At 56.1% G+C, this 27,144-nt stretch overlaps 1 protein-coding gene across 2 annotated transcripts in view; it reads left to right on the forward strand.

Annotated features, from left to right (window-relative positions):
• The window catches only part of GNG7 (G protein subunit gamma 7), a 124,398-nt gene extending 97,823 nt beyond the window's left edge, over nt 1–26,575 (forward strand). For both annotated transcript variants that reach the window (XM_072787944.1, XM_072787945.1), the window contains exons 3-4: nt 20,247–20,365; nt 23,421–26,575. In XM_072787944.1, the coding sequence (XP_072644045.1) occupies nt 20,285–20,365; nt 23,421–23,546 (207 nt within the window). In that variant the 5' untranslated portion in view covers nt 20,247–20,284 and the 3' untranslated portion in view covers nt 23,547–26,575. The remainder of the gene's footprint in view (nt 1–20,246; nt 20,366–23,420) is intronic.
• Nucleotides 26,576–27,144: the final 569 nt, after the last annotated feature.

The following is a 27,144-nucleotide window of genomic DNA, read 5'->3' on the forward strand; positions in this document are numbered from 1 at the left end:
AACACAGCCGCACTTTGCCACGGCAGCAAGGAAGATCTCACAGGTGGGGACCCAGGTGCAGGAGGCTCCACCAGACAATGCACTGGCTGCCCTACGGAAGCCCCATTGTGGATCCCACAAGATCGCACTCGTGGGTTCTATGCCAAACTCCACTTCCTGTGTGCTGGTCCCCTCGGTCCTGCAGAGACTCTGAGGGCTGGGGCACCGAGCCCCCCAGGCAGCCGCAGTTCCCCTTCCAGCCAGAGTCACAGGAGATTCAGCACTCCCTGGGCAGCCCCGGGCTTGGCTGCCTTCCTGCAGTAACAAGAAAAGGCGTAATGGAATTTGGACGGTTGAGAAAGGGGATGTCAGCGTGAGCAGAACCAGACACTCGATCTCATTGTTAGAAATTCCGCGCGGGTCATCGAAACCTCATCTTGGGGCAGAGGCCACTGGGAGTGGAGATTAACTCACTCCCAGAAGAGGCTTCCCACAAACTCGGAGTTGGTGCCCAGCAGCCCACGGCCACCAGTCGGCACCCAGACACTGAGATCCCTCCCTTCCAGTCGCTGGGGCCCATGGCTACTGTGGTTGTCCTCTCTGGAAGGTTTTGTAAGAGAGCAAAACCCCACTCTTAGCACCACGTGGCTGATGTGGCTCCTTTATCCCCCCCTCCATGCCCTCGGATGAGTGTAACCAGCAGCCCCTCAGCTGGGGCCTCGAAGCCCTCCCCTCTGCCCGCGCTGGCTGGAACTTGCATTCTGGGCTTCACCTTTACTGTGTTTGGGGGTCATGCTTCCATCTGGACCCACGTGGGTTGGCGCTTGAATGGGGGTTCCATGCAGACATCCTGACGCTTTGCTATAGTGCAGAGAGGCACCCAACATTTGACCCCAGGCCTTCCTGTCTGCACCATGTGGGCTTCTGGGGCCCCTCAGGAGTTCTAACCTGGACACGAAGGACTCAGGGTGTGCACCAGGAGCAGGTGCTATGAGCTGGGCTGCTCCTTTGAACAGCACACAGATTTCATGGGAAAGCTGCCTTGTGGGGCCGAATATCCCCAGACCAGAGTTCCTTCGCTGGCACTGTGGACACTGGGCTGGGGCCCTCTCTTCAGGGCATCCCGGGCACTGTGGGGGCATCCCTGGCCTCACACTTCAATGTGACGACCATAGCACAAAGTGAGTGACCCTGGTGCTGTGGAGGGCAGTCACTCCCAGCAAGACCCCACTTTAGATTCTGCGTCCCCCACACCAGGAAAGTCTCGGAAACTGTTCAGTCCGTCCCAGTATTGGCTCTTAGTTTCTGCAGTTCTTTATTTTTAACATGAAGAATGCCCCTAAGTATGGCCAGCCCTTAGGAAGAGCCCCTCTGGGTCTGCTTCATCCCAGGACTTTCCAGCAACATTAAAGGTGGAGTGGGACGTCCCTGGGGACTTCACAGATGCCCAGGAACCACTGACAGCTCTGTGGTGCAGTGCGGAGCCTTCAGGAGCTGGGTGTTGGCCAGCAACCCAGAGCCCAAGAGCCAGGAGCTGCCACTGCTGGCCTGGGTCCGAGGCTCAGCCTCTGCGCATGTGCCTGGACAGGCTGTCCCCCTTCTGTAGAGCGGAGAGGGGTTAAGGTGCCCAGGAATCCCTGTCTTGGTCCCTGGAACCTGTGAATATATTGCCTTCCACAGCAGAGGGGACCTGGCAATGGGGAGTAATGAGGGCCGCCAAGGTGGGGGTGACCCTGGGTTCCCAGGGGGCCCAGCGTTCTCACCAGGTCCTCCTGAAAGGGAGGCAGAGGGTAGGCATCCCAGAGATGTACAGAACTCGCGCTGCTGGTGGTGAGGACAGAGGAGGGGCTGCAGGCCCGGGAGGGGGCACCTCTGGAAGATGCGGGGGCAGGGTCTCCTTGGGGCCCCGGGGGGACAAGGGGTGACCAATCCTGCCCGCACCTGGGTTTTACCCTGGGAGGCTCATGTCAGATTTCTGACCTCTAAAGCTGTCAGAGAATATGTATGTGTAGCCACCAAGTTGGTAGTTATTTGGGACAGGACCACAGGGAGTGCATCATGGGCCAAGGAACGCACACAGAGCTTGGACTCCCGGAGGAGGGCTTTCTGGCTGTGCTCCGATGGCCAACCAGGGGCATCTCAGCGGATGACCTTCCCAGGGCTTTGTAGGGGACAGAGGAGTTTGTCCGGGCCCAGGCGGAGAAGGACCTGCCTGAACCAAGGTGGGAAGGCTGGGTCTGCCCTCCACTCCACTCTGCCCCCCGCCTCCCTGCCCCTCGTGGGGCCGGGGTGACGGCATCTCCTCCGTGCTCGGAAGCCAAGAGCAGGAGTGCCATGAGCCATGGGAGCTCAGTGTCCTGGCCCCGTCGTCCCCAGCTTGCAAACCCTCACATGACTGCAGTCATCCTCCGGGTGACAGAGGGAGCCTTCTCCTCTGCTCCCGCATCAGCCACATCGTCACCCTTGGTCACTGCCCGCGCCCACAGGCCGGCTCATTCTTGGGCTCTGCGTTCCCGGCCCCAGGCAGCGCCCACGTGCCCTGCAGCGCTGTTTTCCCTCGCTTGTGGACGCCTCATTCATCCCCGAGTCCCCAGCCCTTTCTAAATATAGCTGCCTGGGGGACCGATTTAGCCTGGGCACAAAAGGACCAGGCTGACAGGGAGAGAGTCATGAGACACTGTTTTCCAGAGGGTCCGTGGCTTCTCTTGGGAAATATCTACCTGGCAAAATCCCAGCTAGAGCTTCCCTGCCCACCCCCCACCCCCACCGTCCCACCAAGAGGTCACGGGTGCACAGAGGCTCAGAGGAGGCCCTCATGTGGCCGCCCACCCCACAGCAGGCCAGGGGGACCGTGACCCTGGAGAAGCCACAGGCCAGGGGGTGGGGGGACCCAGTGCTTGGAGCCCCAGAGGGACTTCGGAGGTGGGTGGCAGAGACCAGGCTTGGGGGGTCAGAGAGGTTTTGTGTCTGCCTAGATGGATGTGCAAATGCCGACACGCCCGAGGGCCTTTCGCAGGACTGGGGCGTGACCCCAGCCCAGCTGCTGCGGACACGCTGAGGCACTTGCCCTTACACACACACACACACACACACACACCCCGCTTTCTCACAATGATATCCAGAGCCTGCTGTGCACACTGCCTGCGCACTTCTATAGAGTCTGCAGCGGGGTCTCTCCCACCTGCCCCGGCACTGCTGACGTTCTGAGCAGGTCGCCCTCACAGGGAGCGTCCTGGGCGCTGTGGGGGGCTGAGCAGCATCCCTGGCCCCACCCCTGCAGTGTCAAGAGCACCCCCTATTGTGAGGGCCACAGATGTACTAGGACACCGCCCTGTGTCCCCTGGGGACACCGTCACCCCTGGGTGGGGGTCCCGGTTCTAGGAGGTCTCATGACATGCGCTACAGTGCAGGCTCTCCCTGGAGGTGTGCAGAGCCAGGGCCTCACGCATGCAGAGAACGTGCAGGAAATGTATGTTGATCAAGGTAAATGCGCCGCCGCCGTCTGCACACCTTGCGAGGGGGCAGCGTGTTCTGTCGGCACCTCAGAGCCTCCTCTCCCCCTCCTCTGTCTCCCTTTGTTTTGGTTTGGGATTTTTTTCCTCCGTCGACATCAACACCCTGTCTCTCCTGCATGCGGTGTACCCAGCAACAGTCCTCCCCCAGCAGGTGGGGGGTGGGGGCTGCGTTCCCCCTCCCAGCATTGTTCTCAGCCCCCCAAACAGAATCTGGCTGCAGGGTAGTGTTTTGGAAGGTTTGGGGTTTTTCCTTTCCATTTAATGGTCTGCAGGGGCGAGGGTCTCACTGTGGGCCCAGGAGGGACAAATTCAGAAGCTCTGTGGGCTATCAAGTCATCCGTTCCAGAAGTTTTAAAGCAAACTGAAGGCTGTGTCTGTTCTCCCTGAAGATGAGGGGTCGCTGTGCCGCCTGCCCTTGCCCTCCCAGCTCACTGCCCCTACCTCCCCCTTTGAGGCTCTGACCCCCCCAGCACCAGCCCCACAACCCCGGCGGCCCCATGAGAGGACCGCCGGGGAGCCGCTGAGCTCTCTGGGCCAGGCGTGGCGAGGCTTTGCCATCGGGAGATGAAATGCACTCACACTCATGCCCGTTTACCGGGGCCACAGGGATGGCTTCAGCCGCTAGTGGGGAGCTGCTGGGAACCCCCCTGGTTTTAATGCTCGGCCTACATCTCCAGGAGGTTCAGAGGAAAAATGTCAGAAGTCATGAACGCAGCACACTGAGCGTGGTGTCCACACTCAGCTGTGAGCAGCGAATGCCAACTGGGACGATCCTGGGCTGCAGGACCCATGTCCTGCACAGAGAATGCTAAAAGGAAGCCCCCTCAACAGCCCGGAGGCCCTGTTCCAACCTCGCCTGGGCCTTGGGACCAGCCCTGTGCCGTGTAACAAACTCACAAACCCAGTGACTCCACAGGTTGGTCCCCAGGTGTGGAGGTCAGAGGTTGGATGTGGCGTGCCTGGTTTCTCTGCTCAGGATCTCACCAGGCCGAAGTCAAAATGTCTCATCTGGAGCTTGAGGTCTTCTGCGCTCATTCAGATTGTTCCAGAATGCAGGACGGGGGGCCCCATGCCCTTGCTGGCTCTCAGCTCCTAGCAGCCAGCCCCATTCCTTGCTCCACCCAGCACCCCCCATCTTTAGAGTCGGCAGCAGAGGATCTTCCTGCACCAAATCCTTTCAAGCTTCAGATCATTTCTCCTCCCTTTTAAGGGCTCACCTGATTAAATCAGGCCCACCACGGGCAATCTCCCTTCCTTAAAGCCAGTGCAGTACCTTTGCCTGGAGCAACATTACCATGGTAGGTCTGGATCCCACCCACACTCACAGCCAAGAGATTACACGCAGTCCCTGGGGGTCATCGTAGAGGGATGTGTTTCATCTCTCCAACAGGCACACAGGCACACAGCCCCTGGCTCTGAGGAGGGCTGCCCTGCGGCTTCCGGGACCCTAGTGGCCCTGCTGGAGCACTCACCATCTGAGATCCAGGGCTCGTTGACCCACCTTCCCCCAGGCCTGCTTCCGGAAGACGTGTCTGTGTGGGAGACACGGCATGGTTGAGTGGTGGATTACCGGGAGGGCTGACGCCTGAACCCCGCTCACTTTGTCTTCCGGTGCCATCAGTACCCGGTCTTGTTTTCCGGCCTGGGAGTTACTGCCTCTGGAATCCCGCGCCTGGAGAATTTGCACCTTGCAGAAGAGACGCAGACAGGCCTCCCCGCGGGGTCCCAGGGCTATCAGTGAACATTCAGCGCCCAGAATTGGTCACATGAGACCCCCCCCCCCGCCCCCAGCAGCCTCCCACCAGCCGGCCAGCTCCATGTGCCCCGTGTCAGTGTCGGCCTGCAGGCAGCTCTCGGAAGCCGGAGCCCACTGGGTGCAGAAACAACGTTCCCCAGCAGCCCAGACCTCCTCCCTGACCTTCCTCTTTTTAAACCGGGCGGCTGCTGAGCCTCAGGCACCAGGAGGGGTTGTGAGCCGTTCTGGGCTGCACCGCCCTCAGGCCACCAGAACCCCGAGCTTGCTCCTCGAAGGCCCTTGCCTCCTGGCTGCTGCCCCACCAGGCACATTTTTCACATTCTTTTCCTGCTACGCATCCCAGCCCGCCAACTTTCAGAAGCCTCCACTGGCACAGCATTCTTCCTCTTCTGGTAAGAAGACGGCCCAGGCTGCTGGGGTGCGGGCTCCCAGAGCAGGCTGGGAGTGGCGCTCTCCCCAGCTATGAGAGCTATGTGTGGAATTCAGAGGGATCGCCGGCATTTTTGTCTGGCTGTCATTGCTTCCTGTGCAGCTGGAAAACACCTCCGAGGGTGGAGGCGTCGCCCAGGCTGACCAGAGGGGCTGCCTCAGCTCCCTCGAGGGGACAAACAGCCCACATGTGTGCAGACCCACTTGCTCAGCGGCTCAGAACCCCCGATCCCCGCAGGGGCCAGGGCCACCCCAGCGAGTCCTGGGTACCTGCTGGCCATGCATCCCCCTGTGGGCAGTGCAGACACCGTCACGCTAAACACTGGCCAGACGCAGGGTCTGAATGACCTCTCAGCGCCTGCTACGTCTGGGCCTAAGCTGCAGCCTCTGGTACCCGTTACTCCGTCTGACTCAGAGATGAAAGCTGCAGCACAGCCAGCCTGCGTCAGGAGGGCCGAGGAGGAGAAATACAATCCTGGGAAGCCTTCTCCAGGGTCCCCCACAGGGTGCCGGAGCAACACGCCTTCCGAGGAACGCACAGGTTTCTCAGGCTCACACAGACAGCCCTGTTGGAAGCTGGCAGGGAAGTGTGCTCTCGTCCTTGGGAAAATATTCCCAGGACTCAGAGTCCCGGATTCGCCTACACACCACCTCTCGGCAGGAAGCACAAAGCTAAGACATTTGATCATTAAATCTCACTCAGAGTTCTCTCGGAACCTGGCAGCCGGCAGGGCTGCCCGGGGCCCAGCACCCCAGGTCCCCCAACATCTGCAGTGCTCTGCAGCACGGACAGTGGCCAGTCCTTGCCCAAAGGAAGAAGCGGTCCTGAGGCTCCTGGGACTGCTGTGGGTGTTAGAACCCTGGGACCGCCGACCCTCAGACCAGGAGTGCTGTAGGTCCTACCCTTTAAGCCCTCTGCCAAGTACAGGGGGCCGTGGAGGATACAAAGCCCATGCCAGCCCTGACCTTGAAGCTTGCCTCTGGGTGCCGGGGGGACAGGCACGGAGGGGGACAGGGCAGTGTGGTCGGACGGGGCCAGGCTGCCCCTGGGTCTCTTCTCCCGATGAGTCCTGGTTTGGGAATTACATTCGAACCCTTCCAATCTCTACCAGCCACGTGATGTCAGGAAGGTTATTAACGTACAAATATCTGTGAGCCTTAGCTTCCAAATGTGTAAAAAGTGGGGACACTAATTCTGGTGCCCGGTATCAGGGCCCTCACGGATGATAGGGACTGTTAGTACTCTTTATTGCCGTTTCTGCAAGTTGCTGGTGGGTGACTTTGAATACACCTCTGCGTCTCCAGGCCTCTGATGCCCCATCCACAAGGTGAGGTCAGAACAAATAGAAAGCGCCTGGCCTCTGAGCAGCAAGAGAAGCTGGGAAACGCAGCGCCTCCAGAGGTGAGAGATGCGTCCATGATCCTAGGAAGGCAATGGTTTCACAGGTGTACGTGAAGGTATCCGACTGAGCTTCCCGTGTGCATGGCTTACATAGGACGGAGCTGCTGCACCATCTATTTTTTTTTTTTTAAGATTTATTTATTTAGGAGCACTTGGGTGGCTCAGTGGTTGAGCATCTGCCTTCGGCTCAGGTCATGACCCCGGGGTCCTGGGATCAAGTCCCACATCGGGCTCCCTGCAGGGAGCCTGCTTCTCCCTCTGCCTGTGTCTCTCATGAATAAATAAATGAAATTTTTTAAAAGATTTATTTATTTATATTAGGGGGAGGGGCAGAGAGAGAGAGAGAATCCCAAGCAGTCTCCTCACCCAGCACAGAGCACATGGGGCAATCTCATGGCCCTGAAATCATGACCTGAGCTGAAACTGAGAGTCACTCAACAGGCTGCAACCCCAGGTGCACCCATCTGTACGTAAGCTATATAATAAATCAAACTCTTCTCCACCTCCACATTTTACAGATGAGAAAGCCGGGGCTCAGAGAGCAAGGCATGCCCAGGACTGGGTCTGCATGCCATCACAGCACCCCATGCCAACTAGCACTCTGTGTTTCTGTTCCCCCGCCAAAAACATGAATCTTACATTTTGCACTTGAGGTCTGGCAAGCTGTTGATTGGTTTTAGCTCTGATTAGGAAAACAGCATTGGCTTTGGCTTCAACAGCAGCAAGATGAGGTCTTTCCTTTTTCTTCCTTTTGTTGTAAAAACTGTTTGCTTAAAAATGTTATTCTGCACACATGATGGAATATCACTCGGCCCTGAACAGGAGCAAGGCACCCCCACGTGCCGCCCGGGGGACACACCCTGAGTCCATGATACTCAGGGAGGGAACCAGACATAGGAGGCCCCATGGCACATGAGTCCACGTGGGTGACACGTCCTGTTTCTCTAAAATTTCGCTTGGGGATGGTTTTAAGCAGAGAAGTCATGTGGTGAGATTTCTCCTAGAAAGAAAGGACAGGGGCCAGGACAAAAGATATTTTGGAGAAAGACATCGACCCCATCCCCAAGGACCTGACAGCCCTCAGGAGAGGCAGGCAGACAGGAGTACTGATCCCCTGGGCAAGCGCAGGTCCCCACACATCGTGGGAATTTGTACAGGGAGACCCGGAATGGCCCATTGCATTACCTGGGGAGCACTCACACTCAGAGAGTGGGGTCAGATGGTAGAAAAAGAGAACTCAGGTCTCTTTAGCCCCTTCTAAGGGCATTGCTCCCATTCAGGAGGGCCCCACCTCTGATACCATCACCTTGGGGTTAGGATTTCTACATGAATCTGGGGAGACACATTCGGGCCACAGTTGCAGGAGACATGCTGGCAGAAGAACTCCTGGCAGAGGACAGTGAGTGCTAAGCTTGGACCGTGCATTCGATTCTATGAGGGAGCAGGGGCCCCTTGTGGTTTCTGCTAGGGGAGGGTCAGGCTCTAGCTGTCGGAAGGAGGGATGGCTAGGGGGCAGACTGGAGCCGGTGCCCCTGCTGGGGTGGCACAGGGGTCTGCCTTAGGCTGCGGGCAGCATGGGGAGGGCCTGGCGGGCCAGGAAGCCCCTGGGCTCAGCCAGCCTTGGGTCTCTCCGTCTGGCCCGGGCCAGATCCCGGCGCACATGGAGTTTTCAGATGCTGACTTCGTTTCTCCTGTGTGTGAAGTCACACAATCCAGAGAAAAAGTCACTAGCAGCCGCCTGAAGCAGCACCCAGGGCTGCAGTCCTGGAACACAATGACCAAAATAGCATAATGTAAAAGAACATTCTAAAATTTTTAAGGCCGGCACACAGAACAGCTGTTGAAAAACTGGTTGGAGGTGAATATGGAGCTGGCGGCTCGTGATTCCTGTGGTGCGCCAAGGCTTTTCGAGGGGCTTCTGCTCCCTGTTGAGTTTTCCATGAGAGCTCTCAAGTTATATTGTCAGGTTCTGTCCCGGTTCCTTCACTCCTTCATGCATTTCCTCCCTCCCATCTGGGCTCATGTTTCCCTAATATCCTTTTATTCTACTTCAACAAGGCGAGTCTGCTGCAGAGGCAGTCTGTTCCTATTAGTCTCGAAACGTCTGTATTTCACCTTAAATCTTGAAGTTTCTTTTCACCAGATCTGGTTTTTACCGAGTCTGCCTAATTGTTGGTCCCTTTCCCTCCAGCAGCTGATGTTTGCTTGCTTGCTTTGTAATTAACTGATTTTATTAAGGTGTGATTCAGAGTCAGTAAAATGAACAGATTTAAATATACAGCTTGGCAAATTTAGACAAACATATACCTGTGAACACCAACAAGTTGATGTCTCCATCAGGACATAGATTGTTTCTGGTGTCTGGCTTCTTTTGCTTGACAAAATATTTTTGAGATTCACACGTGTGACTCCTCTCCTCTGCAGGCTCTTTTTTTTTTTTTTTTTTTTTTTTTGTCATTGTGCTGTCATATTTCATGGCATGAATTAGCACAGTTTGTTTATTCATTCTCCTGTTGGCGGGCATTTGGGTCATTTCCAGTTTTTGCTGTTATAAATAAAGACGTATGAACATCTCGTACAAGTCCTTTTGTGGAAGTATGTTTTTGTTTATCTTGAGTAGGTCCCTAGGAGCACAATTGCTGGGTCATAGGTTAGGTATGTGTTTAGCCTCTTAAGAAACTGCCAACCCATTTTCCAGAGCAGTTGTACTGTTTTACACTCCCATCAGAAACGTGTGACATGGGGCACCTGAGTGGCTCAGTGGTTGAGCATTTGCCTTCAGCTCCAGGTCATGATCCCAGGGTCCTGGGATGGAGTCCTGCATCAGGCTCCCCGCGGGGAGCCTGCTTCTCCTTCTGCCTGTGTTTCTGCCTCTCCCTCTGTGTGTCTCATGAAAGACTTTATTTATTTATTTATTTATTTAGCATTTCCATGCCATCCCCAATATATACAGTTGCCAGTCTTTTTCATTTTTGCCCCCATTGAGCTGATGAAGCAGCCTCCCGTTATGGTTTTCATTCGTATCTCCCTGACAACTAATCAGGAAGCACCTTTTCATGGGTTTACTGGCTATTTCTCTGTCGTTGTTGAAGATGTTTATCCTGCCTGAGGTTTTAGGGCCTCTTGAACCTGTGGCTGAAAGTAGTATTTTGTTTAATCCTGAGTTTGGGGAAATCATCTGTTGTTATCACTGTTCCATCCTCCCTCTTCTCCTTCCAGACCCCTGCTCACATGTGTGCGAGGCCTTACTGCTCTCTCTCTCTCTATGTCTTTTACCTTCTCTTCCATCTTTCCTTCCCCTCTGCATCTCTGCTTCATTCTTGATGTTTTCCCCTGACCTGTCCACCAGCTCACCAGTGTTCCCCTTAGTTGTCTTAATAATACTGTTCCATCCATTGAGTCCTTAAGTTTCAGATATTGGCATCATGCACATGTCCACTGTTTCTTTCTTCCGTAGTGTCCAGTGCTGCTAAAATGCCAATCTCACCTGTTTATCTCCTTGAATGTAATCAACACAATTATTTTAAAGCGTCGGTTAACTCCAGTGTCGGGAACGTTATTCCTGCTTGTTTTCGTTTGTGGCATCTTATCTCCATGTATGCCTGGTTATTGCTAGCTGTGTGCTAGACATTGTGCTTGCAGCCTTGTTTGTGGAAATCATTTTAATCCTAAGCTAATGTTGTTTTCCACCAGAGATGGTGTCTGTTTACTCGTGCCTGGCATTTGGGGCTGCCAGCAACCTAGGGTCACTTCTGTCCAGTACTGAGGACTGAGTTTATTCGGCACTCAGCTGCAGTTGCTTTAAGGGCCCTCCTGCTTCCTGTTTACCCATATCCTGTTGTGTGTGTAATAAATGCTAGGACCACATGATTTTGCATGATTATTTGGGAAGCGTTTTCTCAGGTAATGTCACCTAAAGTAGAAGTGACAGTAAAATTAAATTCCGTCTAAAATACAGTCGAGTCCAAAAATGCCATTCATTCAGATGCCCAAGAAAAACACACACGGTATCTGCCCGTGTTGTTCCCACACCTGAGTTTTTCCTATGCTCAGACTGTAGTGCTTTGTTCAGTTTCTACCAAGGAGGAGTTTGCCCAGCTCCCTCCCTTTGGAGGGCCCTGGATCTCAGTCTCTGTACTGCCAGCATTGCAAGGCTGATGGAAGCGTCACTTGGCCTCTTAGCAAACCTTCCGTCCTGGAAAAAAGTTACCCCAAAAGCCAGACTCCTGGGCTTCCGTCTTCCCCCAGATCCTAGCTACAAATTATTCACTAATCACCCTCCAGCACCCTCAAGCAGATGTGCCAGATTTTCTGGTTGCCCTCAGCAGGAGAGCCTGTCCACATTGGCTTGGCCCACTGTGGTGTAAGCCAGACCCTGCAGATGGAGGTTTGTATTCAAAACCCAAGTGCCAGGATCCCTGGGTGGCTCAGTGGTTTAGCACCCACCTTCGACCCAGGGCATGGTCCTGGAGTCCCAGGATGGAGTCCCACGTTGGGCTCCCGGCATGGAGACTGCTTCTCCCTCTGCCTGTGTCTCTGCCTCTCTCTCTCTTTCTCTCTGTGTGTGTGTCTCTCATAAATGAATACATAAAATCTTTAAAAACAAAAACAAAAACCCAAGTGCCTTAGGCGGAGGCAATTAACATGGATCATCTGGATCTTAGAACCACCAGGTGACAAACTAGGATCCCTTCTCAGCTTTTAGAACAGCCCTCTGATTTTCCAGTGGAGGAAGCTAAGACCCGGGGCAGGGCAGAACCGGGACGTGAACCCACTTCCAGACATGTACTGCCTGTTGCACCTTCAGGGCCTGGTGGCCACCTTTGTCCCTTGGAACGAGGTGACTGGGAATCACCCCACTTTTGAGACCTGAAAGCTCTGGGGTCTTGGCAAGTGGGCTCTGTGGCTGAGGGTCCCCAGAGGCCAGAGCACCTCTGATCACACTCAGAACGGCTCAGACATAGCCAGGGCATGGCCTGCATCATGGACTGGGGGCTCATAGCAGAGCTTGAAAGGATCCAGCCTCGCCTCTGCTGCATGGCCCAGAAGGGACGCAGACGTGCAAGCATTAAGTCAGACAACAGAAAATGGATTGTTTTGGGGCTCTCAATTTCTGGCTCTCTCACTATCGTCATCCAGTCCTATTTTTAATCTGATCAACTTCACACTGCCCAGCTTTCCCTGGAGCCAGATGGGCTTTGGGACACCTGTCCCACCCGGCCCCTGGGCAGCTGAGGGGAGTGGCCACTTCAGCACAGCAGCTCCACGCGGAGCAGGATTTCTCAATAGTTTCCAGGAAACCTGCCCGTCCACCTTTGCTGGGCACAGGATGTGCAGGGCACCCTGTCTTGGTTCCATTTCTCCGGCAGCCGTGTTTATAGTTAGCACTTGTCAGAGGTGCCTCAAAGAGGGCCTCGTCCATGGCTGCCAGCCTCTGGGCACCTCGTTCCTTGGCACTGGAACTTGAGGACCTAGAGGTTTGCCAGGCCCGACCCATGGAGGGAGTGTCACTCTGAGGATGGCAGAGTTCACTGGAGCTCAGAGAGGGGAGGCAATTTTCCCAAAGTCACACAGCTTTGGGATCCATGCAGAATTTAGGTCTGCCACCTTCCACTCAGCACCCCCTCCCACTTCTCTTCTCTCCAACACCTGAAGCCTCACCCACTTCAAAAGTATGGTTGGTTAAGTTCAAAGGGGCAGCTCCCCCATGTGACTTCTAGTCACAGGGAGTCGGTGGATGCTAAGAAAATTAAGCCCCTTTTGAAGCTTCTGTTTTCATTCAGTACCATTTCAGTTCCAAAAGAACTTTACATTTTGTCCAAATGAGCCTCTCTTGACTGCAGTTTCTTCTGATAAAGGACTTCGATGAAGGACTTAAATTCTGCTCCGGGGACCTGGGGCAGTGTCTGGGGACATCTGTGGTTGTCACGACAGGGGTGCTCCAGGCACGGAGCGGGTGCTATGGGAGAATGATCACAGAGAATAATCTGGCCCCACTCTCCATGGCGCAGAGTGGGAAGAGACCCTGGACTCCCCACTATTGACCAAGCACATTTAGGATGTGATCAACACAAGCATTCAGCCGACCTTGTAGCCTTGCAGGCTAAGCCCAGACTTCTCTGCCAAAGCTGCCACCGATCTGGTGACACTTTTTCACCTTCGTCTGCCCATCCATCCACTCAACAAACATTTATGCCAAACCTCGTCGGCCCTGTGGGGCTTACGGCCACGTGGGGCAGGCCTGCAGGCAGGCGGCCTAATTCCATGAAGAGTTTGGGAGGAAGGGGCATGGCATTGGGTCAGGGATGGTGGCCAGGCCTTCCTGGAGGGACAGGTAGGGAAAAAATTCCATCCAGCTCACGAATGAGTTATGAGAGACCTGGTGACTCCTGAGCATGGCGTTGGCCAGCCTCAGTGTCTCGGCTTGTTGTTACCCTACAGTTGTACAGGATGTCACCCAAGAAGGGCACACAGGACTCCCTGTACTATTTTTGCAACTCCCTGTCTGTGATTATTTCAAAGTACAAACCAGTGCGTGACTTTGGAAACTGTTTGGAAAATATTTAACTTATAAAGTTAAACACGCACCTGCCAAGCAAGTAGGGATCCCACACCTGGGGTTCACCCAGGAGGAGTGGGAATGTGGGCTCCCACAAACCCTGCGTGTGGACATTCCCCGCAGCTTTCTTCACAATGACCAGTAGCACTGGGGTCGCCGAGTTGGTGAGTGAGCCACCAAACCCCAGCACAGCCCCCAGCTGAATACTACACAGCACGGAAAAGGAGCCAAATGCTGGTGGGCCCCGCAACACTGCAAACCACAAGGGCATCATGCGGAGGCAACAGAGCCAGACCCCGCACACTGTGACTCTGTTTGCAGACTTCCCGGAAGAGGCAAAACTAGACGAGGAGAGGGCAGATCAGGGGCTGCAGGGCCTGGCTACGGAGGCAACAACACGGGGAGTTTCCTAGGGTGACAGAGCCTCCAGACGGCGGTATCAGAGGCATGACGGGATGTGTTTGTAAAACCCCGACTGTGTGCCCAAAAGGACAGAGTTTACTGTATGCAAATTATACCTTAACAGGAAGCATTTCACCGAAGGAAGTCATGAAAACAATCACTAACAAAGTTGTCTCTTTGCAGAGCCCCGGGCTGGCTCAGTGGGTGGAGCATATGACTCTTGATCGCAGGGTCATGAGTTCGAGCCCCACGTTGGGTGTAGAGCTGACTTAAAATCGTCACTTTGAGGTTCCCTGTCTGCCTTTATCCACGTATATTTTGCCACGATGGTAGATAACTGAACGTTTGAATGCGCCTCCTCGGTGCTCCGCCTTTTTATGTACTGTTTATAATGGCCACGTAACGCTCCGCCTGGGAAACATCCCATGAATTTGCCGTTCCCCCGTCGCAGAGCAGGAGGTTGTGGTTTTGTTCTGAGCTTTCACTATTATAAATAACACAGTTGTAAACACCTCTCTGTATACAGTTTTTGTATTTCTTTTGACGTTCTCCCCCTCCTTGTGATGAATGCTCAAGCGAGAGATTTGAGGGGACCTCCTTGGAGTCCTTGATGTCCGGTTTATGAGGCTGAGACGGGGTGACCAGACCAGGGAGTCTGCAATGAGTGTGTCAGGTGGTGCTCTTCCTCTGGCCTTCCTGGCGTCGCGAGGAAATAAAGGGGCAGCTCGTGGTGCTTTCCGCCTGCTGCCCTCCGTGGCTCACGAGGCCGTTTTGTAATTTTTTTACCAGTGAAGTTACTTCTTAGAAGAATTGCATCAGTGAGTCCCTGTGTCACATCCCGGCCGAAGTGTTATTAGCATGTTAACGGGGTCACCCGTCAGCTTATGCGTTGCCCTGGCCTTTCCTGGGTCGGCGGTCTTGGTTTCCACGTTAGTTGGCGTTTGTCGTGAAATTCTATATTTTTACTAAGATCAGAGCTGCTAATCTCCATTCATTCTGTTGCTTCAGTTGCTAGAACGTAACTTCTCCATGATTGAGAATAAGTATCCTGTGCAGTTTTACCAACTTGTGTATATTTTCTTCCTTATTCTATGGCTCTTTAGATGGAATCTCTTTGGGTGTGAAGTAAAGGTCTGAATCCAGTGGTTCTCAACCAGGGGCAGCTGTGCCCTCTGGGGACACTGGGTGATGTCTGGGGACATTTGTGGGCTGCTCCTGGCATGGGGGGGTGCTGCTCAGCCCCCATGGCATCCAGGATGCCCCCCAGAGAACGACCCAGCTCCAATGTCCGCAGTGCTCAGGCTGGAAAAACCCTGCATTAATTATTTGGGGAAAAAAATTGAGTCTGACCCTTTCTCACGCTGGACACCAGAGTAAACCCCCAGGGGTCAAAGGGTACAAATCAGGCAACCCCAGCATCTGTGAGTCACCCCCACTCATGGTGTGTCAATAAGTGTGTGCAGCATCCTGGGACCTCAGTCAGATGGTCACAGAGCACAGTGTCCTGGGGGATCTTACCTGAGGATGATCCTGCCCCTCCAGAGACACTGCGTGGTGTCGGGGGGTCATCTGTGGCTGTCACACTGGGGTGCTCCTGGCATGGGGGGGTGGGGACCAGGGGTGCTGCTCAGCCACACACACACCCAGGACACCCCATGGAGAATGACCCGGCCCCAGGTCGGCAGGGCCAGGTGGGAGAGACCCCATTCTAACTGTTTCCCCACGTTGCTGTGTTTGTGGCCCACCACGGAAGAAATCTGCCCCTCCCCGTGGTTGGTTTGACCCTGTGTGCCCTGGAGCCGCGTGTGTCATGTCAGACCTGTTCCATCTGGGGGTGACGGCCCTCCCTTTATGATCACCAGAGCTTCACAATGTACCCCAGGGCTGGGGAGCTCAGTGGTCCTTGCCTTTCACACATTCCCACGTGAGTCTTGTGCAGGAGCCCCTTTATGTGTGGCATGGTGGCTTCCTGGCCCTTGACACAGAGGCCAGGTAGCGCCTGGTGAACCTCACCCCAAGCCATGCCCCACAGGCCCCTCGGCAGGGGCAGACCCGGGAGTCAGGACTGTGACCCACCTCCCCGCCCCCTCCCTCCTGCCCCCCAGCTTGCCAAGGCTGTCCTGGGCTCCCGGGGCTGGTGAGTCTCTGCTGGGCCCAGGCAGGTCCGGCCAGGTTGAGCGCCCAGCGCCATCACGTGCTTCTTGCGGAGCAGAAACTGGTGAGGAATGTTCCCTGGGCTGACTCAGCGCCACTGCCTCTTCTGCTAGAGTTGGCCTAATCCTGGGGGCCATGGCTGGGCCATGAGTCAGTGACTGGCTATGACACCAGCCAGGATGAGGCTTGAGTCTGCTGCATGCACTGTGGTGATGCAACCAGTGTCTGGTCCCAGCGTCTCAGCACGCACATGTACATGCTCACACATACACGCACACGCATACGCACATGTATGCACGTGCAATGCACATGCACACACATACACTTACATGCATGTGCACCCCCCAGTGCAGCCATCCCTGGCCATTCTCTGGGGCCACGGTTATAACCCAGCACAGAGGGTGCCTCTCAGGACACTGTGCCTAGAACAGGAAGCCACCCACACTTAGGGGCTTCATGCTTCAGAGGGAGGCCACAGTTTGGGGTGGCCACACGGGTGTGGGGGTCCTAGGGCCTGGGTGGGTACTTCTGAGTGTGGATGCTGAACAGGACTCCCCGGCCTTCCAAGGAAAACACACCATGGGGCCAGCCCGTTTGTTCTCCGTACACATCTATATTTAGCGCTGAGTAATTTAGGTATTTGTAAGCCCAACCAAGGGCAGTTTTCCCTGAGTTGGATGTTTTGTGGCTGCTTTGAAGCTCTCTGCTGAATCAGAGCCCTCTAGAAACCCACACGTGGGCTCTGTGCTCCCAGAACAGACACACTCAGGCCTTTTCTGACCCAAAAAGGGGCTGGATGTCTGCCGGAAGGGACAGGGAGCCAGGCAGTGTGGAAGGGTTTTTTTTTTTTTTCCTAATTGAGACTTTTATGGAGGTCACTTTTGATTCATATGCAGTTGCAACAAATCAGAGAGAAAGTTCGCGTATCACTCGCTGTTTCCCCAGGGGTAGCATTTGTGGAAGTATGGCCAATATCACAACCAGAACATCGACACTGATACCGTCCATCTACCTTATCCCATTGCCACTGTTCTACTTGTGTGTTTGTATGAAATTCTGTGCAAGGTTATCACATGTTCAGGGGCAAGAACCCACGGCCACCTTCAGGGCAGTCCACGTGTCCAGCGCCACAAGGAGCCCCCTCCTGCCAACACCTACACTCCCACTCCCCACAATCACAAATCTATGCTCCATTCCAACAGTTCCATCATCTCAAAGATGATCTATAAATGGAAGCGCACATAACGTAACCTCTGGGGATTGGCTTTTTTCACTCGACATAACTGGCTGGAGATCCACTCGAGGTGCTGTGGGTATCAGCAGCATGTTTTTGGTTTTGTTTTTTTATTGCTAAATAGAATATGTTTTTGAAAATCTGAAACCTGGGGCGCCCGACTGGGTCAGTCAGAAGAGCATGCAACTCTTGATCTCAGGGTTGTGAGTTCGATCCCCACACTGGGTGTAGAGATTACTTAAATAAATAATTGAAACTGAAAGGAAGGGAGGGAGGCAGGGAGAAAACCTGAAACCTGCCTTTACTCTGCAGCTCCCTGGCTCTGGTGGCCACGAGGCAGACTGCGCACACTGCACCATGACAGAGCACAGAGTGCTGCTTATTACCGACTGAGTGTCTTCCCAGACTCCTGACCTCAGGCCCTGACGCCCGTGCAGGTCCTCCTGGGAGCTTCCTCAGCCTGGACGCTGTAGACATCAGGGTGGGTCATCCTCTGGGGTGGCCCTGAGCATGGTGGGGACTGAGCAGCATCCCTGGCCCCCACCCCTCGGTGCTGGGAGCACCCCGGTCGTGGAGCTCAGCATCCTCAGGGGGGTAGGATCACCCATGTTAGAACCCTTATGCTAGACCTCACTAAATGAAGACCTCAGGGGAAGTAGAATTTTCATCACCTTAAGGAACAGGGGGAAAATGTGCACAGCTGATTTATGAAAATAAATTAAGACCCCTCATATACTGCTGGTGTGCATTGTAAAATGGTGCAGCCGTTCTGGAAAATAGCTTCGCATTTTCTCTAAAACTTGAACACGCAGTTACATCCCTCAGCGTTTATCTCAAAGAAATAAAGCCTTGTGTTTGCACAAAAATCTGCGCACGATTTGTGGCAGCTGAATCCGTGAGAGCCAAAAGGTAGAACTACTGCACTGCGGCCGGTCCAGGTGGGGAACACTGCTCGGCAGAGAGCTGGCGATAAACGCAGCAGCCTGGATGTGTCGCCAGAGGATTGGGCCCCGCGGGGAGAACACCAACCCATAAAGGTTATGGCCATTCGGTTCCACTTATACACCATTCCCCAAATGACCAAAGTTTGGAAAAGGAAAACATATCAGTGGTCGCCGGGGCCTGGGGGTGAGTTGGGGCAGGAGGGATCCTATGGATGGAGGCGCCCCACGGTCCTCCCAGCCGTGATGCTGACTGCAGTTTTGTAAGACATTTTCTTGGGGAAAACCGGGCAAAGGGCACACGGGCTCCATTATTTCCTACAACTGCATGTGAATCTCCAGGTATCTCAGCAGTTTAAATTTAATTTTAAAATAAATTAATAAAAATATTTGGGAAAGAAAATAGGTCACCCCAAACCATAGCAAAGCCAGAATCATTGGAGCAATAAAGGATCGGTCTTCTCGGTGAGCGAGCAGGTGGGGAGGCACTCGGACCTGCCATGAACTGCTAGGCGTGACACCCATTTCCTGAAGGTGCGGGGGAGCGAGCAAGCCACCAGGTGTTCTTCAGTCGATAAAAGCAGCAAGCACTCCCCTCCACAGAGCGACGGTCCTGGGAGAATTGGCGGAGGGCTCCTTGGGGTTCAGGAAGAAGGCTTATCCAGAATCGTTTGCCTGTGCTGTGTGGTTGCTCTGAGCACACCATCTACACTCAAGGAGTGACCAAATTCATATCCACAGAACCTCAGAACAGGGACCTTAACTGGAAATAGGGTCTTTGTAAATGCAATTAATCAAGAAGAGATGATACTGGATGAAGGTATCCTTATGAGAAGGCCATGTGAGGACAGGTAGAGACTGAGTGTTGTGGCCACAGCCAAGGGACGCCAAGGACCGTGGCCAAAGCAGCCACTGGAAGAGGCAGGAAGACCCTCCCTGGACCCTCTCAGGGGGAGCCCAGCCCTGCCCCCACCTGGATCTCAGCTAAGCTCCAGAATGTGGGAGAACAAATTTCTGCTGCTTTCAGCCCCTTAGTCTGTGGTCATTTGTCCCAGCCACGTCAGCACATCAGAAAGCTCTGGAAAACCTGCAAAACCAAGTGGGCTCCCTTTGCTCACTGGTGACCCCCTTCCCACCCCCAGAAGCCTCTCCCATGCCAGAGGCAGGAGCCAGCGCTTCGTGCTCCTGCCCTGCCCCAGGCAGCCTCCTGTGGGAGCCCGGGTCATGCTACTTGGCTGCGTCCCAGGGACGGCTGGGCCTGGGGTGGGAAGTCAGAACCAGCCACCCACACAGGCAGGAGCCACGGGCTTCCCCCTCAGCTTGGTTCTCAGAGAAGTGCCTGGCACATGGGGGGCTGTTCTCTGGGACAGTTTGCTGGGCACATGAGCTCACTGATGAAGGAAGGGATGGGATGCCAGACACAGGATGCACAGCACACAGGTGCTTCCCAGGTGATCTGCCTTGGTCCACAGCCAGAGTCTCACCCGGACGACTCTGCCCCAGGGAACTTGGCCACATCTGGGCACGTCTGTGGCCATCACAACTGGGACATCCTGGCATCGAAGGGTGACACCCCCAGAGAGAGACCCTGCTCAGTGTCAGTGGCACTGGGGGGCTATGGAACAGGGCAGGGGTCAGCAACTGTGTCCCCATGAGTCCGTTCTGAGTCATCCACGTGTCGATGACTGTCCTGAAATGCTTGGTGGTCACATCCAGGGAGCACTTACCCCCAACCAGCACAGGACAGGGACTGTGGGAGACAGCTCAACTGAGCCTCCCACCACCCCCACCTCAACCAGGGACATGGCCACTGCCGCTCAGGTCCAGGCCTGGGGCTTCACGAGCCAGCTCATGTCCATCTGCTTCCCCCCGCAGCTCTCTGAACAACAGGGGCCCAGAGCTGATGGCAGACAATGTCAGCCACTAACAACATAGCCCAGGCCCGGAAGCTGGTGGAGCAGCTCCGCATCGAAGCTGGCATCGAGCGCATCAAGGTGAGCTGGTCGGGCGTGGGTGGAGGAGGGAAGAGACCCCATGCACTGAGGTCCGGCTCAAGAGCAGGGGCTGCGTGCCAGCCGTGCCCCTTGCTGTGCGACCCTGGGCTACTCCCTAACCTCTCTGGGCCTCCCTTTTCTCAATGGAAAGACCCAGCTGATACAAAAAACTGTGTCCTGGGCTGTTGTGACCACCCGACATGCCACAGTGCCTTGTCACTGCAGTGGGGTCAGAGGCAGGGCCGAGCCCACCCCCAACTCTTGGAGTCCTTCCCTCAAGGGCCCCAGAGAAGGCTTTCTTGTCTCCTGCCCGCTGGTCTGCCAGGCTCAGCCTGGCGCCCTGTTGCAGCAGATGCAGACAGAAGCTAGAGATGTGGTCCAGAGAAGGGAGGACCCAGGGCTCTTTGCCGGCTGCTTTCTTCACTTCTGCGTTGTTTGGATTTTTTGAAATAAGTGTGTTTGCTTTTTATGCTAAAAAAAGAAAAAGGACAAGCAGTTCCCGCTCACAGACACTTAACCCATCAGGGACCAGAGACCCAAAAACAAAGTACAATAGTGCCCGGTTGGGCCGTTGGTTCTGCAGGGGCCAGCGGTCTAGTCGTGGCCTCGTCACATGAGGAAGGGGTCACCTCATCACCTCATCACCTCATCACCCCCGTGTCCACTCGATAAAGGATGTCGAGGCACCTCCAACAGGTGGTTGCCCCAGCTCTCACGCGGCCGGGAGACTCCCTGGAGAGACCCAGGTGGTTTCTGCATCTGCCCTGGCCCCGCTCTGGCTACCCCTGGGGCCAGTCAAGGCTCCCCGGAGAAGCAGGGCCACTAGGATGTACAGAGAGAAAGGGGTATTTTTAAGGAACTGGCTCACACGACCGTGGGGGCTGGCAAGTCAGAAACCCACAGGGCAGGCTGGAGACCCAGGGCAGGGTTGACACTGCAGATTGAATCCCCAAGGCCACTTGGAGGCAGACTCCCTTTCCCGGGAAGGCCTTCAACTGATTGTATGTGGTTGTATGTGGCCCACCCGCATTTAGAGGCTCATCTCTCTACTCAAAGTCAACCAATTTAAATGTTAATCTCATATAAGAATGACCTTCCCAGTGATATCTAGACTGGTGTTTGGCCAAATACTTTGGTACTGTGGCCTGGCCAAGTGGGCACATAAAATCAAACATCAACCCCACAGAGTTGTTCAGATGTCGATTTTCTGAGCGCCTGCCACTCCCTGGTCCCTGCTGGGGGCAGCCCAGCTCCCAGACAGACTCACACCTGACCGATAGCCCGGTGCATGGGAGTGGGAAGCAGTGCACCTCCAGCCCAGTGGGCGGGTAGGAGGGCTCCTGCAGCCCCCCGAGTCGGTGGGGGCGGCTCCCATGAGGTGTCTCAATGTTCCAGAACTCTGAGCATTCAAAGCATTCCTTCGGGCTGAAGAAAGAGAAAGCCTTGAAAACCTCGGTTGAAGTGGTTTTACTGTAGCGAGCCGGTTTGGCCCCAGCCCTGGCGGAGAGCGTGATTCATCCCACCCCGTTTGATGTTTTGGAGGAGTCCCGTCGCCCCTTTGAACGTTGTCGGGAGGAGGGGAGCAGGACGGGGCCCACCCTCCCCACCCCAGTCCCGCCTGAGGCGACACGAACCACAAACATCGGCACATCTGAAAGGCCAGTGGGCCATGGCCTGGCGAGGGGCAGGGAGGCGGGCACGGCTGTGGCCCGGCCCTCTGGGCAGGGCCTTCCTGTTGATGCCGGGGGTGCGAGCAGGGGGCCACATGCCCAAGCCACAGCATCAGTTATTTCCAGGGTCCAGGGGCTATTTTTGTCGTTTTGGAGGCTTGCTTTCCAAATACAACTCTAGAAACCAAGCTCCACAGACTCATCCAAGGCGGTGGCCCTGGGAGCGGCCAACAGGCACAGGACAGTGGCAATTGTCACTGTCTGTGGGCAGGAGTGTCCCCAGGATGAACCCAGAGGCCAGGCTGCAGACTGGGCAGCCCTGGGGATGAAGTCGGGTGGCCTTGGCATTCAGGGGAACAGGGAGGGCCCCAGACCACAGACCCAAGGAAGGTTCTCACCCCTGTCTGTCTTACCCTCTCACGCCCACGCAGCTCCTCCTCTTGTCACCTTGCAGGTGGGAGAGCAGGGGGGGCCCGAGCTCCTCTGACAGTTCCCGCCATGGGAGAGGAGACCCAGGGGCCCCTTCACCCAGGCCCAGGACCCCTGCACCCCAGCACCTAGCCCCCAGCCCAGCCTGGCAGGGAGCGGAGTGGGCCGGTGCCTACCACACACCTGGATGCACACCCTGGAGGGGGGTGTGCAGGCCTGGGCCGTGTCCTCTGCTGTGATGTCCCTGTGTTGGCCTTCCCAGGGGCTGAGTGGCCCCTCCCTGCATCTCCCCCTCCTCTTCTGGGGACCCCCATGCAGGTGGCCCTAGGTGTCAGCTCCCTCACCCAGGTCACCGGGCCCCAGCCAGCTCTGGCTGCCCCTCTGAGGTTCAGACATGCTCTTCCTGGGCCCTCCTGTCTTGGGTGGGAATGGAGTCTTGGTCTGAATCCTAAAGAGGCCTCCGTCTCTCCCTGACCTTTTTGTCCAAAATTTGGGCTATTCCTGCTAAAGGAGACTCGGTCTCTTCTTTGATCTTTTTAAAATTGTGGTAAAACACACCTAACATAAAATTAATCACCAGCAGTGATGGCACATTCGTGTTTTGCAACCACCACCTCTATCTTGTTCCAGAACATTCTATCACCCCAAAAAGAAGCCCCATCCCTTCCCCACCCCACCCCTGCCAGCCCAGACCCACCCGAGCCCCCTTCCCATCTGTGGAGGAGCCCATCCTGGATGTGTCACACATGCGGACGCACACCCGGTGGGGCCTCCTGTGTCTGGTTCCCTCCCTGAGCGTCATGGGCTCGGGTCCATCCCTGGGGCAGCGTGTGGGCGCCTTGGGTGTCTGCATTCACCTGTGGGTGGACACTGGGTCGTTCCCGTCTTGGCTGCGGCGGATGTGCGTGTCGCAGCCGCCCTTACCTGTCCTCTCTTGTCCTTCTGCCCACACGCAGGTGTCCAAAGCCTCGTCAGAACTCATGAGCTACTGCGAGCAGCACGCCCGGAATGACCCCCTCCTGGTCGGAGTCCCCGCCTCCGAGAATCCCTTTAAGGACAAGAAGCCCTGTATTATTCTGTAGCCTTGTTTTCTGGTGTGTCCCTCCCTCTGTCTCTCTCAGCTAGGGCCTCATTCACTACACAGTCAAGCAAAACATTTCAAGTCCCAAAACTTCCAGTACCCAAAGAAATGCGAACAGCCCCCACGGCGGATGGGGTAAAATGTGTCTCCCGGCCTTAGGTGGATTCTCGAGCCCAGCAGCGCTGCCCTCCCAGGCCCGGCCGGAAGACGCTGGGGGTGCCGCTGCCACTTCCCATCAGGAACAGCAGAAATGCCCAAGTGATGTGCTAACAATTTTCTGAAACTTGGTTGCCGTTCGGGTTGCGGTCCAGAGCGGCGCCGGGCTGGGAGAAGGGAAGGAGGTGGGTGACCTGGCCACTGTCCCGTGCGCCCTGGCGGGTGGGGATTCTCGCACAATTGGCTGTTTGTGCAAAGACTGGTGCCAGGCCGACGCTGCAGTGCGTTTACTGTTTCTTCTGTGCTCAGCAGACTAAAAGTGGGTAGTGGGGGAAGGGCACAGCGGCGTGTTTTGGAAACAGGTCCCCTCTCCGTTTAAACAATTGTTGTTCGACACCCCGGAGCCCCGAGCTCAGCGGCTGAGCCTGCAGCCACACATTGTGTAGAATGCACCCGCGGATTTTAGAGGCCAGGAGGGAGGCTTTGTCTGTGGAGCGTGCCCTGCGTGGCCAAGTGTCGCCCTGCTGTGTGGCACTTGTGTGGCGTTTGTGTGGCACACATCACCCGACAGCCCCGCTGCGGCCCCCCGCCCTTTCCTGGGACCCCACCCCACAGGGAAGCGGATTTCCAGCAACCTGCCCTGGTCACTGGAACGGTCAGCTGTGTTCTGTTTTGTTTTGAGCACGAAACGGCCATTTGAGCAGTTAGAAGCTGTGGTCATATTTGGCTTTGCCGGGTTGTCGTGTTGTGTTTTGTTTTTTTCCACTTTTTGCGCGTCGCCATGGCCATTTTGCAAACAGGAGTGCAGCCCGGGGAGGCCCTGCCTGACAGGTCAAAAGGCGTGAAGCTCCAGAAAGCAGCTGCAGGGCCTCGGGGTGAGATGCGTAACCCAGACAGCTCCTGGCTCTTCCCTCCCGTGGTTTTTCCTTGATCACTCGGCTCCTGTGACAGTTGACCTGGACAGTTAAGGGAGCAGGAGGCAAAGGGAGGACCCCGTGCACACCTGTCCCCCACCTGCCCCTGTACCCTTGCACCCGTGTGCCCTGCGCCAAGAGGGTCCTCACCTTACAGGCCAGGAGCTGGGTCCTCGTGCCAACCTCAAGGCTCCTGCTCCCCCCACCGAGCCCCTGCAAGTGCCAAGGCCCAGATCCCACCAGCATTAAGGTTTGGGGATGAGAGGGATGTGTCCCTGTGCCGGTGGGTGACGTCCCCATGCGGGCTGGCTGCAGGGCCCAGCCTTGCTCCTCGGCTCCCAGCTCTCTCCGGCCGGTCCGGGAGCACCGGGGGCTTTGGGGAGCCCAGTTTCCCCAAACCTGCCGTTGGACGGGGAAGCTGCGAGGGCCCGATGCCCTGGCCACTCTCACTGGGCGGGGAGTCAGCCTCTTGCTGTCCCCAGTAGAGCAGCAAGACGGAACAAAACCCGTTCGCTCAGCGGGGGGCCGGGGCGCCGGCGGAATCCACCCCGAGACTCAACACTCGAGGGGCAGTTGGCAGAGCAAGCCCTGTCCGGCCACTTCTGTGAAAGAAGCCTTAATCCCCGGAGCCCGCCTTCCCTCGCATCCCCACCATCCCGGGCTGGTCCTGGGTCACGGGTCCCCAGCGAGGCCCTGGTTTCAGTCCGACCCCTGCCCGCCAGCTGTGCCGCGTCCAGCCCCACCCAGTGTCCCTACCGGGTGGCCCCAAAACCTAGCTCAGGGCTCAGCCGGCAGCACCCCAGCCCTGAATGAACTCGAACTCGAGTCAGAGCCCCGGGGCCAAGCAGTGTGGGTAAACCAGGCCCAGAGAGAATGAGGAGGCACGTGGCCACCCCTGCCCAGCTGCCTCCCCAGGGGCCCCAGCCTCGACCCCGGGGGTGGCCGTCAGCAGAGGCCCACCTTGGGTGTCTTTCTAGCTGAGGAAAAGACCCCTCCTTTCTTCCTTCTAGAGTAAATCCCAGTGTCCGTAGTGTAGACCCCCGAGCGCCGTGCACACGCGACAGCGTTTCCTGCCTGTGCTTCCCCGCGAGTGTCCCGCATGAAACATGGTGTGCGCGGTGCCTTCGGGAGCTAGCGGAGGTGGCAAGGGGCCTGGGGGGACCAGTGTCTCTAGGCCACATCACGGGGGGGAAATTAAGGGCACACCCCCCAAAAAACAGGGCTGGGAGACACAGGGTCCCCTTCTCTCCTACAGCCTGCCTGGGTGTCCCTCCCCCACTCCAGGAAGGAGCTAGAATGTGCACCCCTCCCCACAGGTGACTCCCAGGCCAAGGATTGAGTGACTGGGGGGTGACCTCTGGCCCCGGGGATGTGAACCGCTGGCGGCAGAAGGTGCTGCCCTTCTTCCTGTGACTCTAGCCCACGTGTCCCCACCGCATCCCCACCGTGTCCCTGCGTCCCCACCATGTACCCAGCCGCGTCCTTCCGGGCGCCGGGCCTCCAGGCAGCTCGTCCATCTCTGCGCCGCCCGGCCCCTCTCAGCTCTGGGGGCAGGAAAGGCCGTCAGCCCGCCCCGAGGGCGAGTGACCAGGGCCAGTTTCCGGGCCAAAATGAGGCCACCAACGGTCACTCGTCCGTCAAAAACACTTACAAAAAGCCAGCCTGCCACGGAGTCTCCGGGAAAGAAGCCATATGTCGGACACTCCACCCTCCTCCTTCTCTGTCCGTGGAAACCATTGCCAAACATTGCAAAGACCGGTTCCGGTTCGCAGAAGCCATCTGTGGTTCTAGCAGGTTCTATCCCACCTCCATTTGGATGTTCCGTGGCTTTTATTTCTGATTTAAAAAAAAAAAAAAAATGACAACAAAAACAATTCCAGGTGTGCCACACCCACTTTCTTGCAGTGTTTTAATATTGTGTGGAATTGTTAATACAGAGTGAACTAATCCCCAGTACAAAGACTCCCTGGTCCTTGTCTCTGTGCCCACCGCCCGGGGCGGCGGGGGGGTGGGATTGGCGCCAGTGGTGAGGGGCGGCCCCACAGAGCAGCCCTCAGCGGGGGCGTTCCAGTTTGTAGGTGGAAAACTTGGGGAGGGGCACCTGGGGGCCTCATTCGGTGAAGCATCTGCCTTCGGCTCAGGTCATGATCCCGGGGTCCTGGGATCGCATCCTGCGTGGGGCTCCCTGCTCAGTGGGGAATCTGCTTCTCCCTCTGCTCTGTGCCCCTACTCAAGCTCTCTCTCTCTCAATAAAATTTTTAAAAAGGAAACTTTGGGGAGCCCCGTGTGAGGACTGGCAGGCCTGAGCCCCTGTGCCCCTCGGCTCGGGATTGCCACTGTCTGGCCCGACCTGCGGGAAAGTGCTTCGTGCTCCTGAGGACTTGGAGAGCTCCAGGCCCGGTGCCACCTGCCTCCAGTCACCCAGGGGCTACCGTTGGCCACCAGAGACCCCAGGGGAGAAGCCGAATGAGCCGTGGTCTGACTCCAACCAGACCGTGGAAAGAGTTCCAGTTTAATAACAAATCTGTC

This window comes from Canis lupus, chromosome 19, assembly GCF_048164855.1.
Source record: "Canis lupus baileyi chromosome 19, mCanLup2.hap1, whole genome shotgun sequence".
NCBI classification, from domain to species: domain Eukaryota; kingdom Metazoa; phylum Chordata; class Mammalia; order Carnivora; family Canidae; genus Canis; species Canis lupus.